This window comes from Copadichromis virginalis, linkage group LG13 (genome assembly GCF_057382275.1).
Source record: "Copadichromis virginalis isolate Kocher_CV1m ecotype Utaka linkage group LG13, C_Virginalis_male_GT1.1, whole genome shotgun sequence".
NCBI classification, from domain to species: domain Eukaryota; kingdom Metazoa; phylum Chordata; class Actinopteri; order Cichliformes; family Cichlidae; genus Copadichromis; species Copadichromis virginalis.
Genome location: NC_140630.1, coordinates 21,019,919 through 21,033,693, shown reverse-complemented (window position 1 = coordinate 21,033,693; position 13,775 = coordinate 21,019,919). Strand labels below are relative to the sequence as shown.

Here is a 13,775-nt window from a genome sequence, read left to right as displayed (position 1 = left end):
CAGCAGACAATGTAGTAACATGACAGAGCAGGACCACTATGCAGTATTCTGATACTGATACATAATGTCATGGTTTGGTTCCTCTGTTGCATTACTGACTCATGCCAATAGCTTTTGGACCGTCAGCTTTTATTCAAGGGTATTTTCATTTAGCTTCTTGTGCGTAGTTACAGCGCCTGAAAAACATGAATAGTGGATGACTAAGCCTCATGCAGAAGCACTTAAAGATTAATCATTTCTTCAACATAGCAGACTGCCAGACTGACTGTTAATCATACGTCTCCAGATTTTGTGTTTTTTTTCTCAGTATTTTCTGTTAAAACTTGACTGGTTAGAATTCCTCACACAATCATGGTATCGCTTTTAGCAGCAATAATTTGAAGTAAACATTTTCTGTGTGACTTTATCAGTCTCTTACCTTGTTGTGGAGGACTCTTGGCCCACTGTTGCTTCAGTTCATTGAGGTTTGTGGGCATTTATACTCAGCTCTGTTTAGGCCCCAACACAGCATTTCAATGAGGTCTGGACTTTGACTGGATCATTGCAGCACCTTGATTCTTTTCTTTTTCTGCTGTTTGCTGTTGTGCTTGGGATCAATGTCCAAGTGCATGACCCAGTTTGGGACAAATATTATTTATCAGACAGATGGTCTCACATTTGACCGTATACTTTGGTATACAGAGGAGTTCATGGTCGACTCAACAACCACAAGGTTTCCAAGTCCTGTGGCTGCAAAACAAGCTCCAATCACCACCCCTCTACCCCCGTGCTTGACAGCTGGTTTGAAGTGTTTGTGCTGATATGTGCTTGGTTACTACTAAACATGGTGCTGTGCATTATATCCAAACATCTCCACTTATCTGTCCAAAGGACATTGTTACAGAAGTCTGGTCGTTTGTTTAGATGCAACTTTGCACACCTAAGCTATGGGTAGGGGTACTTGTATCGGTATTGAACCGTTCATACAGTGCTTTCGGTTCGGTACGCATATGTATCGAACAATACAAAATCTTAAAAAATTTTTAACAACTTTTCTTCTGACGATGCTGTTTGTGTTGAGCGCTCAGTGGATCTGCGTTCGACTACTTCGCCTAGGCTGCACTGTCGAGCGCAGATCCACTGAGCCCAGCGCAAGCTAGCAAGACAGAAGTTAAGCTCGTTGCAACATAGCAAATTTAACCTCCCCCACCCTCATTCAGATGTAGCATTTGGAACTATTTTGGTTTTCATATGACGTATGACCCTGAAGGTAAGCGCCTCATGGACAAAAGTAAAACAGTATGTCGGATGTGCCACGCAATGCTCAATTGCATTGGTGGGAACTACTGCGTTAGCGTAGTTAGCTCGTTAACGGAGATTTGCGGCGTTATGGCGTTAATGTCATTTTAACGAGATTAACGCTGACACCACTAGTGGGAACACAACGAATATGACTGCACATTTACACCGACTTCATCCTAGTGCAAAGACAAGTGGAAGCACACAAAAACAACAAGCACACATGCTACAAACTTTACCCGTGTCATTTAGACAGCCGTTAGCACATGATTCTCCTTACGGGGACCTGATATGTTTAATATGCTGCTGAGAATATAGCCCAGAAGAAGCGTATAGTATAGCTTTTATTTTGGAAAGAGCCATTTCTCTGTAATAAACTCTCTTTTTCAAAGATGAGCGATTTCTCGATTAGATAGATTTATTTATTTATTTTTGTTTCAGCAACATTAAATTTAAAACTGTACTTTTGAGTTAAAATATATATTTATAATTTTAATAAATGACAAATTAAAAAGGCATGAACATTTTTTTGTATCGAAAAAATATCAAACCGTGAATTTTGTGTATGGTTGCACCCGTAGCCTAGCTGTGGGGTCACGTTCTTTTTGTAACAAAGAGGCTTTCTCTCCAAACAAGCCATATTTGTTCAGTCCTTTTCTGATTGTAGCATAAACCTCAACATTTAACTAACTCAGACCTGCAAATTTTGAGATGTAGCTCCCAGAGTCTTTTTTGAGGTTTCTCTGACCATTGCATGGTCTGCCCTTGGGGTGAATTTGCTAGGATGTCCGCTCCTAGGAAGACTAACAGCTGCCTTGAATATTTCCACTTGTGAATAAACTTTCTCACTGTAGAATGAAGGATTTAAATTGATTGCCAGCAATAGTTGCTTCTCTAAGATCGCTGCTGATGTCGTTCCTCTTTGGCATTGTGTTAATACAACCTCTTAATTCCTTTGGAAGCGATAAAGGTGTAGTTAGTTTTTCACACACATCTTCTACATTTTAGCTCAATTTTAGTTAAATAAATAATGTCATGGTGTAATATGTCATGCTTTGTAATTCACCTGAGGTTTTATTCACCTAAATCTAAGACCAGATGATTTTTATCATACATAAAACCTTAGAATTGCATGGCTGTTATCTGAGTCATTACAAATTTGCCTGAGTTATTCATCACATGCATCAGTCACAGCAACATTTATTTCTGTCCCCATTTTCCCTTCATGTTTAAGTCCATACGGAAACTCATACCCAGAAGCGGAACCCCCAGAGTGTCCACAAGTAATGCTGAGAACGGAGGAAGATGAAAGAAGACTTTTCTGAGTACATTAAATACATTTCTGCCTGTTGTCACTATGAAATACCAAACAGCTGTTTTCTTCGATTTAGTCATTGAATATGTCCTGTTGTAGCAGCAAAGATTATCCCATTTCTTTGCTGTACTGAGATATTTGTCAGATGTAACCAGACAAAACACCTGAGGACCAAACAGGTTGTTTAATTTCTTAATGGGGACAGTTGAATATTTAACTTTAATGCCTTGTGGCAGATCTTAATTTGCAATTAAATATTAAACCATTCTTCTAGTAGGGTAGCATTGGTCCCACGTGTCTATAATGTGGGACGAACATAATTTAGATGTAACTGTTGAAGTGGGAATTACTGCAGTCACTCATTGGCATTAAGTGTGTTTTTCAGATTGTGCTGTTTGTGTTCACTGGTGTTAATTGGTCCCAGAGTGATAATACTCATCAGCTTTAAAATCATACTACATTTTTAGAAGGTTAACAGTATTCATTTTGGTCGTGCACACAGGGAGTGCTGCAGGTTTTTCGGTGACGATGGCCTGACACCGAAGGTGTTTTTCACCAAGGTAGCTCCTTTTGGCCTGCTGTGGATCCTCACCAACTACCTGTACCTGCAGGCCCTCAGGAAGATCAACACAACAGATGTGTCAGCGCTATTCTGTTGTAACAAGGCCTTCGTCTTCCTGCTGTCATGGATCGTGCTCAGAGACCGCTTCATGGGGGTCAGGGTGAGTATATCTGCATGCGTGAATGATTTCTAATTACATCATTGTAGGTAATTGGCGAGCTGTGGGATGAGCACATCAATATATATAGATATATATATCAGTATTATATGTTGTAAAGCAGTTTTGCACCATCATCTGTCCCACCATCCTGTTTTTAGTGCAGTTGTTCTGTAAAACAGAATTAATAAACTGGAGTTTCTGTTCGATTTTTCATCAGTGGCCAGATACGTTAATGTTATAACATCTGCTCAGGCTTTCATTGGGTCTTTGTTGTCTATGAGAAACAGTAGATCCATAACAAATGACAGCAAAAGGAAATAGAGGCACACTGAGTGTAAATGAAATGGTTGTAAAGTCTAAATATCTTTGCTTTTCCGTGGGTGTGCATGGTGAGCTGCGACGAATGGCTTTAATCGCTCGCTGATGCGGTTGTGAAGAATACTGCAAGCTGCAATCAGCCCGTTCTTCACTCCCACGTTTAGAACGGGCACTGCACTCGTGTATTTTTTGGTGAGATGTTTGAGCGTCCCAATTATCTTGAATCTCACTGATTATGACGAAACTTATTTAAGATAAGAGCGTGGCCAATATTGGCCCCACAGGCTGACTGTCACACGTTGATTTATGTGATTTATGACTAGGTCCACCAAACCTTTTATTTTTTTTCCTTCCTAGATTGAATCAGTTTGATTATGTTCAGATCCCCAAAGATACAAAAGTATCCTGTTCATCATGAGACACGAGACAAGATTGGGGGAGAAGGCAAATTTTTCTTTCTTCTCTCTTCCTTACAGGAATATAAATGTCTCCAGGACTTATCTTGTAAACCGATGCACACGTTTGGGTCATGATCCCAAGTTTGATATGGACAGATTAAAAAATTATCTTTGTTTTTCTGTATTGTTTATTATATTTTGAATATTACAGTATAATCTTATGAAACCTACTCTTTAACATGACTCTACATGAGATGGCAACATACCTCTGATTACTTTATGACTGGACCAAAAAGAAAAGAGGTATTTTCATCATCTCCATACTGGCATTTGAACCCATACATTACAAGAAAGCGGTAAATCCCTTGGAAAATCTAAGGACACTTTATGCATTGACTAAAGCAGACCCTGATTTACTCTCCTTTTGGCTTTTATCAGGATCATACTTTCCAACTCTTACTAAACTTAGAACAGATGATTGACACTATAAACTTATCAGGAAAGTGCTTACTGAGGTCGTGATGTCATAGATGTTTACTTTACAACCAGATTTCTTTTTGAAACCAGAGTTGCTGCCACCTACTGGCAGATTTAAGGCAATCCTGCAGTTTTACCTTCTTAGAAGCTGCACTCATCTCTAATACTGTCTTCTCTGGTCAAATGTGCATTTTTAACTGCAAGTTTTTATACCAAACTCAGTTTTACACTTCATCAGCCATCATGACAAAAAAAAGGTTTCTAATCTGCAAAGAAATGCAAATTTGTGATGATTTGCTTTGACTGAATTTCCATTTGAATCTGTGAGCTACACACACAGCACGGTTGAGTAGAGAGCAGGTTATGAGCACCACGGGATGATTACCTACCGGTGATCACAGTGTCATTCAAATGTTGTTCCTGGTCTGTGCATGTGTGTGTTAGCCGGCAAGTTTGTGACTGATAAAGACAGAGAAGCAGGACAGTAAGGGGTTACTTACCTTTGTGAATTAAGATATCGGTTTATCTCCTCTCACTGTACGCCTCAGATGCTTTCACATCTGCAGCCGTCCCGCACTTCGCACGATGCCCCCCCTTTTTCCTCTCACACACTCACAAGCACCCCGTCTCTCCCTTGTGTATGCCCCGACTCGTCACCCCCATTATTTGTGATGAAAAGCCTCGGTAAGAGACAAGTACAGTAATAGTCCCGCTTCACTCACTCGCTTACACGCCCTCCCCTCTCTTGCTCTCTGTTGCCTGGTAGTAAGGATTGCAGTGTTTGGATGTCTGCAGTAATGCAGGGGAACTTGAACAAGTATTTCATGAAAGTGAAGGAGGAGAAACAGAAAGGGAAGAGAGAGAGAGCGATGAGGGGGATGCTACATCAACCTTGTTAAACAGGGAGGTTTTTTTCAGTGGTACTTTGTGGATAAAACCGATGACTAGCTCCACTCGGTGGTTTTTTTTCTGTGTGACCCATGTTTAGATTTATGATTTGTAAAAAGTGCAAGGTCCACGTGCTGCAGTTACGCCACCGTAATGACATAAGCTACCCACCGGACTAATCGGTCACGCCTGCTCATTGCAGAACAAGTTTGGGTGAAGCCACAGTCCTTCCTCCCTCTGACCCTCCACATTGTGCTGAAACATCTTAAATTGTTGCTGACGCCGTGAGCAAATGGCCATTTTCTAAAATGAAAGGTGTAGCAGTGACTGACAGGCAGCCTGAAGTGCAGAAAGAGACATTTAGCCAGACTTGCTTAAGGTGCTTTGGCCAAGCAAAAACACGCGGCTCATTTATCTTCCCGACACCTCCTTAATGCGGTGCTAATCCACTCAGCTGGGCTGCACCGTAGCCCCATCACTGCTGCACAGTTCTCACATATACACTATGAACATATAACCCAGACAAACCAGATTTTAATGCAATAAAACACAAGAGGTTTGCCTTTTACGCATCACAGTTGACCCCGAGCAGGGTGAAGCTGATGGATTCTTGCCATCTTGAAGCTGTGATAATTGCAGAGGCGGGGAGTGGTGTGAGGGGGGATTTGGTTTGTAAACACGATGGCTTTGTAACGGAAATCAATGTAACACAATCAAGCCAACACTGTAAAAGCTGCCTGTCCTGTGTTGGAAGCGCTTACAGGGTGAATCTGAGAGCAGGTCTTTTCTGCACTGCACGTAGAAAATGTAAATATCAAATGAAAAGCTTGTTTCCTATGAAATAACAACCCACCCACTAATTAGGCTGCTTCAAGCCTGGTTCTGTGAGGCTTGTTATTTCTGCACTGAATGACAAAGCTGAGGCCATGTGGGCCTGCTGTGTCCCTCCGCGGCGGTAAGGGGATAAGGTGCCTTTTTCACCAAACTGTGAGCAGCATGTTGTCCATCCTTCACTCACTGTTGCTCTCTCTCTCTCTCTTTCTCTGTATAGATAGTAGCTGCTATCTTGGCCATAGCGGGCATCGTAATGATGACCTATGCCGATGGATTCCACAGCCACTCGGTCATCGGCATTGCTTTGGTCGTGGCCTCTGCTTCGATGTCAGCGCTCTATAAGGTATTTGCTGTGCGATACTGCAGATTTTGATATCGATGTGATATCAACTAAATCCAGGGCCAACATTGATGATATCGATACTTTTAAACTACAAAAGCAGCTTATGATTTATGAGATGAAGCATCATCAAGTGATATAACAAAAACACACCTTTCAGCTACTCGTGCATATTGAAGCTGTCCGTCTCTGAAACACTTTGGGTTCTGTTGTTTCCGTGTGCTATAGTCTATACACAAAAAGGACATTTTTCATATTGCATGTTTGAGGTATACTTTTCCACACAATTCAGTGAGCTACATACTGAACTTGGAGGACATTCTTTTATGCTAGTATCGATCTGATACAATGCCAACGTTGGTATCGATACTATCGGTATTTAGATCGATCCGCAAAACCTCTAGGATTTGATTGCATTTCTCAGTGTGTATTGTACCGCTGAGCATAAAGTTCCATTGTAGCGCCACTTCTATTCACGGTGGAATAAAAAATAGGTAAGCATGCTGTATGTATGGACACGTCTCTGTAAGTTGCCCTGTCTAGCTCCCTTCTAATTATGTAATCAGGTGGCAGAAGACAGAAGGGGATTATGTAGTGTGAGACTCACCTGCCAGAAGTACGCAATACCTACGCATTTGGTTGCAGGCCTCAGGCTGTGTTACCCTGATCAAGGAGGTTACAGGACAGATATTATATAGCTATGTTTTGACAGGGTCTGGTCTCCTTTGCCTTGCTGTCTGTTCCGCCCTAATGTGATAAACAGACAGCAGTGGCCCTGGGCCAGAGACATGGCAGGTACTTGGCAGGCTTCGCCCTCTGTAATATACCTCAGCTCCTGAAGAGGGCAGATTCGATGTATGCATCACTCTCCTTCCTCTTTATTCTCAGGTGCTCTTTAAGATGGTGCTGGGAAGTGCCAAATTTGGAGAGGCTGCACTCTTTCTGAGCATCGTTGGAAGCACCAATTTTGTTTTCGTCAGCTTTGTGCCAGTCATGCTGTATTTTACACATGTGGAGTACATCGAATCACTCAGAGACATCCCATGGGCCTACCTCTGTGGGGTCGCAGCCCTGCTTTTCGGTATATGGCGACAGAGCAGTAATGTGCACCGGCTGGTTGTGTAATCTACAAATAGCAACATTCTCATCATGTAGTCCGCTGCTGCTCTAATTCTGCTTTGTTCCTACAGCTTTCAACGTCCTGGTGAACTTTGGCATCGCGATAACATACCCGACATTAATTTCCCTTGGCATTGTCCTAAGTGTTCCTGTAAACGCCAGTAAGTCTCTTGGCTTTCCTCTAAGAGTGCTAGCTTTTTATATCTGGTCACCATTTAATATTTGATGGCACTGGATTCTCCCAAAGGTTTCTATCTATATTTGATGAGAGACTCCATTTAATTTTCAAACCAGGCTCCCTCTCGATGTACAACTAACCATTTTTATTTCATAAACACGCACAGTTACAATTTACATTCATTTACATAAACCCAGTTGTTCCCTTCTATTGACACAGTACCTTTTTATTTATTTGTTTTTTTACAGTGGTGGACCTCTACACGTGTGAAATTCACTTTAACTCGGTGCGCCTCATTGCTGTGTTCATCATTTGCTTGGGTTTCCTAATGCTGCTGTTACCAGAGGACTGGGACCAGTGCATTATCCAGCTCAGCCAGAAGCTGCGCAAACGTGACGAGCCAGCAGAGGGCAGCGGAGAGGCCGGAGCTGGCACAGGGCTCAACTGGAGAGGGAGAGCCAGGACCTCCATGTCAACATATGCACTTTGAATATATGAAATATCATCACACAAACACATATACATGAGGTGGGAGGGAAATGAGGGGTGTTAACCCACGTGATCTGCCTGGTTCCTTGCCTTTTGGACTGCCCTCTGATCTGCAGCTTTTCAACCGATCGCGTTTCATTCATTTGGCATCATTCTTGCTCACAAGTTAACCAAGTCGGTGCATGGACTTCTATCATTTGTAATCCTTAAAATGATCAGGTATAACTGATTGAACCATGCGTTAATTTTGCTGTACCTCTTAATCATTCCTCTGATTCCTCGCCTCTGGGAAGACTCGCCAACTTGCCTGATATATTTCAGTGAGGAGGAATAAAGAGGCAGACATCTCTCAAGGCAGCCCTAACACCTTGTAGACCAGCTGGCTTTAACATGTACACATTTACACACCTCTAAGATCCAAAGAAGAATGCCTACAAAGCTGAATGCCTGAAAACAGAACACGAGGCCCGGTAGCCTTCTGCGGGTGTAAACTTAGTGACAAATACCTGCCTTTTGTGCACTTGTACATAGCTATATTTCACACCTTGGATGTCCCGGAGTAGTGGACCTGTGAAGCTCATCTGGTGTGAAGGGACCTGTCTGGACGTCTGAGGATCAGTCTGGGCTGAAGAAGCTTTCACAATGTGTCTCTCTATTCACTCTTAGAGAAGAGGTCAGTTTCATTTCATCCGCACTGATTGACTCCCCGTGGTTATGTGCTTTCCTTGGGCTAGACTCCCACTTCTGTCAACACACACTCATTGTTCGGGCCCCACAGTTTAGTCACGCGATATCTACATTCGCTTTCAATGCATTATATCATTGAGGTGTTTGTCAAACAGTGGGATTGCTTTCAATCCATCCACAAAGCAGTTGCCTAACACTTGCTTTATGTTGCCAGCACACCAGTAGGAAATAGCGTGAACATTTTATTAAGCAAGCAATTTAAACAAACACATTCAAATATTGTTAAAAGCTTTGATATCTCAAAATAAGGCTGACAGGTTAATGGAACTACCCCTTTAATTACTTTAAACACAGCTATCTCTGAGCCTCTCTTTTAACATTTTAGTATCATATACACACAGACAAATGTGCAGCAGTTCAATTACATCGTTTCATTTCGCGTGGGAATTACAGACTGGAAAACTGTCCCACTGTGGCTTGAGGAGAGGAGTGCTGACACACGGCTCTTCTAGTGATCAAAAAAAAGAAGAAGAAAAAAAGAAACCTTTGTCTGCTTTCGTTTATCACATTTCTGAGGCAAGCATCACAGCCACCATGGTGTGGTTGACCCCCGAGAGAAAGTGAGGTACACGCCTTGTAAAGCAACGGTGGAAACTCTGCCTTGTTGTGAATGTACGAACATCACTCGACCACACACACGCTCGCAATGTGCTATCTGTTTTTTACAGTGCCACCACAGACTGCTGCACAGAGACTGTTTAATACTATCCTTCTTATACTCATCTGAACGATTTTCTTTTTCCTTCTTTCTTTATTGAGACAAACTTGACACATTTATATTTGTTTGCATTTGGTTGCCGACTTAACCTTGAGAAGACAGCGAGTGACGTCTTGCAGAACGAGCATGCACGTACTGTACGAGCAGATGCAGCTGAAAAAGTCCACTTCACTGCCTTTTCTTTGTTTCGCAATAGAGTACATTAGCACTGTTTCCCATTGTCATTCTGTATGACAATAAATAATAATAATGTATTCCTCTGGAATTATTGCTAGATATAAATGTAAACCTTTGTAAGGAATGACGATTTTTACACTGAGATGCAACATATGATTATCACATTTGAGGAGGAGATGTTCCGAACATGAATAAATGACGGGTTTATTAGAGCTACTGTTGGGTGTCTTCAAGTGTAATCACATGTACTATATAAAAATATTTCTTTTCAATACATTTCCTTGTCGAGGTTTTTTTTTCTTGCCAAAGAAAGTCATCAAGTAAACAACTGAGTGACAAACCAAACAATTTGGCAAGGTTTAGCAGGTGTTGGGTGAGACAGCACACTTAAAATTAAATAAAAATAAAAAAAATCGATGAACCTGGAAACCAATTTAGAAGTACACTGCTTTTTTTTGTTATTTATATAAACAACTGTAGTCTTGGTTACAAATCAGTCTGATTTGAGCTTATAAGTCTGAGTTATCCAATAAAGGCAAACAACAATTAGCTTAGCATGCAGGTATCTGTGGAAACCTAACCCAAACAGGCAAGGAGGAGATGATGCAGACTCCACACAGAAAGGTGCCTGAGACCTTGGATTGTCCAGTGACTACTTCCATTTTTTTTTAATTCTAGGACAAATGAATTATTTGTTAGCTTTGATTTTTTTTTTTTTTTTTACTGATCTTCTGTGATAATAACGTCAGTTTGCTTGGGTTGAAGACTGGTGGTCAGACAAAAAAAAAAAAAAAAAAAGGAAGATTAATCAGAAATTAGGTCAAAATGGGATGGACATTTCCATTTTTCTTACATTTTCTTGACCAAACAATCAATTCATTGCCGGATAAAATTAAAATAATAAAATAGTTGTTAACTGTGGTCTCATGTCTGACGCCACGGGTATCCTGACTAAGTAATATCATGCTCAACTCTCACTGTTATCTGGCCATAGAAAAAAGTGGCCTGCCGCTCCTCGGTCACAGCAGAAAAAGGTAGTCTGCTGCCCTCTTGTGGCCGGGAGGGGACTTGCAGGCAGTCTCCTCTCCTGTCACTTGATGCATCTTGCCACGTAGACCTCTTTTGAGGATGACACACACTGCACAGATGTTTCTCAGACTGATGTTTGAAGTCGGTGCTGACTGTGAAAATGGAGTGAGAACACAATGATCTGTTGCTCTCAGAGCTGGAGGCCAGCCCGGGATGGGTTGTGGTCAGCGTGCTGGGCTCGCTGCTCCTTCCATCGTCTCCCTCTGGTCTGAGCTCATTTCCCCTTCCCACTACGCTCCCCAGACGAATGCTTATTTTTTGCCTGAGTCCCTGAAGAGCGTTTTGGAAACGCTTGCTAAGCAGTGCGTACAGTAGAGGATTGATATCAGAGTTCAACAGCACCAGCCAGTAGGAGAAAGTAACAGCAGAGTTTGGGACTAGGGTGGACTGGCCTGAAATTGCAGTTTCTGTGGCCTGAACAAGGGCCACGCTTATGTAAGGGGTCCAGCAGAGGAAGAAGGCTGCGATGACCATGAAGAGCCGGACCACACCATGGTGGCTGTGATGCTGCTGGGAGTTCTGGAGAGGAACTTGGGAGGCACTTTGAGCCAGGAAGGAGAAAAAGCGCCTGGACGCCGACCTTCTCTGCTCTGTGGTAGCTTCAGGGAGAGCATCGTTGATATAATCTTCTTCCCCTGTACCAACTTGAGACACAAACTGTCCACTTATGTGGTAGATCAGTGTCGATGGGGTGTGGTGGCACCCGCTGTGCTGATTGGAAGAATCCCCAGGAGCATAGTCTGGGAGAGTCCTGCAGCGCTGCACGGAGTCCTCGAGAGTGTGGATCCTCCTGGCGTGGCTGCGGGCCACCTTGACAATGTTCACGTAGCAGAAGAGGATGACCACTGCAGGTAAGACGTACGAGAGGAAAGCCATGAAAGCGGTGTAACTAGGACTGCTGGCCCAGTTCACTGCACAGCTGTACATGGGGTCCACATAGCTGACTGAGCTCCAGCCCAGCAGTGGGGGGCAACTGGTGGCCAGCGCCTGCAACCAGATCCACAGGACCACAGCACAAATTCTCCACAGGGTCCAGCGGGAGCTGTAGCGCAAGCAGTCTATGATGGAGTGGTAGCGGTCGAGGGCAATGGCAGCCAGGGTGAGTACAGAAGCTGTGCAGTACACAGAGGAGGTGTAACCCACATACGAACAGAGGTCCTGTCAGACAGAGACACAACCTCATCACACGTGCACACAGTGGAGCAAAGCAAAAACGCCGTTTCCGGTGTTGTGCCAAAAACTGATCTCCAATGTTTGCGTGTGTTTTTTAATGTGTAACATCGTTACGTATGTTGCTAAACAGACTTTGGTGAACAGGTATTACAAAGGGGTTATATATAAAATTACAAAATTGCCTGTTTCTCAAGTATCTTTGTGACTGTGTTATTGCACTTACATTATAATCAATCAGCTCCCTTTTGTCCACGTAAAATATATTTACAGAACTATTTTCGCATTTGTTGCAATTCCAACTGTCCTCTTGGCCAGATTGCTCTTAAAAGAGACATTTTTCAAGTCGACAATATTTTTTTTTACTGCATACATAAAGGATACATAAAACTCACTGCCAAAAACTGATTGCGGCTTCTACCTTGTTACAGGAATGTTGTTTGTTGCTCAAGATGACGTGATATCATTCATGAGGGATACATTTGACATATGTTTCACATATGAACCGCCAACGAGTTATTTATAGCAGTTTAAATTACAAGCAATCAATTTTTGGCAAATACCGGAAATCACTTTTTGGCAGACAATCACTTTTTGGCACAAAATTTAATCACGCTAGTCTGGACACGGGTGACGTACCGTGCAATCCACCCATCCACGGTTCATGACGGACAGGGCAACAAACGGCATGACCCCGATACCCACCAGGAGGTCGCTGATGGCCAGGTTCATGATGAGCACCGACGTCACCGAGTGGAAAGTTTTGGTTGCAGCCACAATAACAATAACAAGAATGTTGCCTACACAGAAATACAACAACACAAGCACAAACACGCCGTGACACACGGGTCAGACTAGTGGGTGGATTTTTTTTTTTTTTTAAGTATTTGTTTTATTTGTGACTCAGACAGAGAGGCAGAAATTAATTAATTCTAATTAGTGGATACTACAAGCACTATGTTAACAGAAGATCCTATAAACACCTAAAATACTGAAATGCAGGTAAATTAACCTTTAACAAATCTTTAAAGCTCTACTGTGTCAATCAATGAATTGTTCTGGTACTGAAAGTGCTTTTTTTCCACTTTATGGATATGAGAAGATCACAAAATTTTTAGTAATTAAAATACCTTAATTGGCAATTAAGTATCAGCAGATGAGTCTGTACCTGTCACGGCGCCCAAACACATCAGCACCATGAGGATCTCCAGGACCAGCTGGGTCTGCTTGGACACCCCCAGCTCCGAGCCTTCAGTCCAGTTTGCACTCACAGTAGTTGCTACCTGCAGGAACAACCTGGGCTCCAACCAGGAGCCACCCGGATCGTCCATATCCCAGTCAAATAATTACTATCCTCACATGATGAGTCGAGTACAAGCCCGTCTCCACAGGAAAATACACAACTGTTATCGCATGTAAGCTACTCCATCTGCTCCTGCTCTGCCCGGAAGGTCTGCAGGTTTTAAGGGGAGGGAGGGGGACGTATGAGCACCTGCTGTACCTTATTTAACTCTTTCA

The 13,775-nt window shown here is 42.6% G+C and overlaps 2 protein-coding genes across 3 annotated transcripts in view; one reads left to right on the top strand and one right to left on the bottom strand.

Moving 5' to 3' along the window:
- Positions 1-10,274, top strand: part of slc35f3b (solute carrier family 35 member F3b) — a 51,970-nt gene extending 41,696 nt beyond the window's left edge. For both annotated transcript variants that reach the window (XM_085477962.1, XM_085477963.1), the window contains 5 exons: positions 3,096-3,315; positions 6,448-6,573; positions 7,459-7,651; positions 7,761-7,850; positions 8,116-10,274. In XM_085477962.1, the coding sequence (XP_085334088.1) occupies positions 3,096-3,315; positions 6,448-6,573; positions 7,459-7,651; positions 7,761-7,850; positions 8,116-8,357 (871 nt within the window). In that variant the 3' untranslated portion in view covers positions 8,358-10,274. The remainder of the gene's footprint in view (positions 1-3,095; positions 3,316-6,447; positions 6,574-7,458; positions 7,652-7,760; positions 7,851-8,115) is intronic.
- Positions 10,275-10,806: 532 nt separating this feature from the next.
- LOC146695640 (5-hydroxytryptamine receptor 1D) lies at positions 10,807-13,660 on the bottom strand. The gene is made up of 3 exons (XM_085476736.1): positions 13,426-13,660; positions 12,897-13,057; positions 10,807-12,245 (listed from the first exon to the last, which is right to left on the bottom strand). The coding sequence occupies exons 1-3, from the start codon at positions 13,586-13,588 to the stop codon at positions 10,950-10,952; spliced, it is 1,620 nt and encodes a 539-aa protein (XP_085332862.1). The 5' UTR covers positions 13,589-13,660; the 3' UTR covers positions 10,807-10,949.
- Positions 13,661-13,775: the final 115 nt, after the last annotated feature.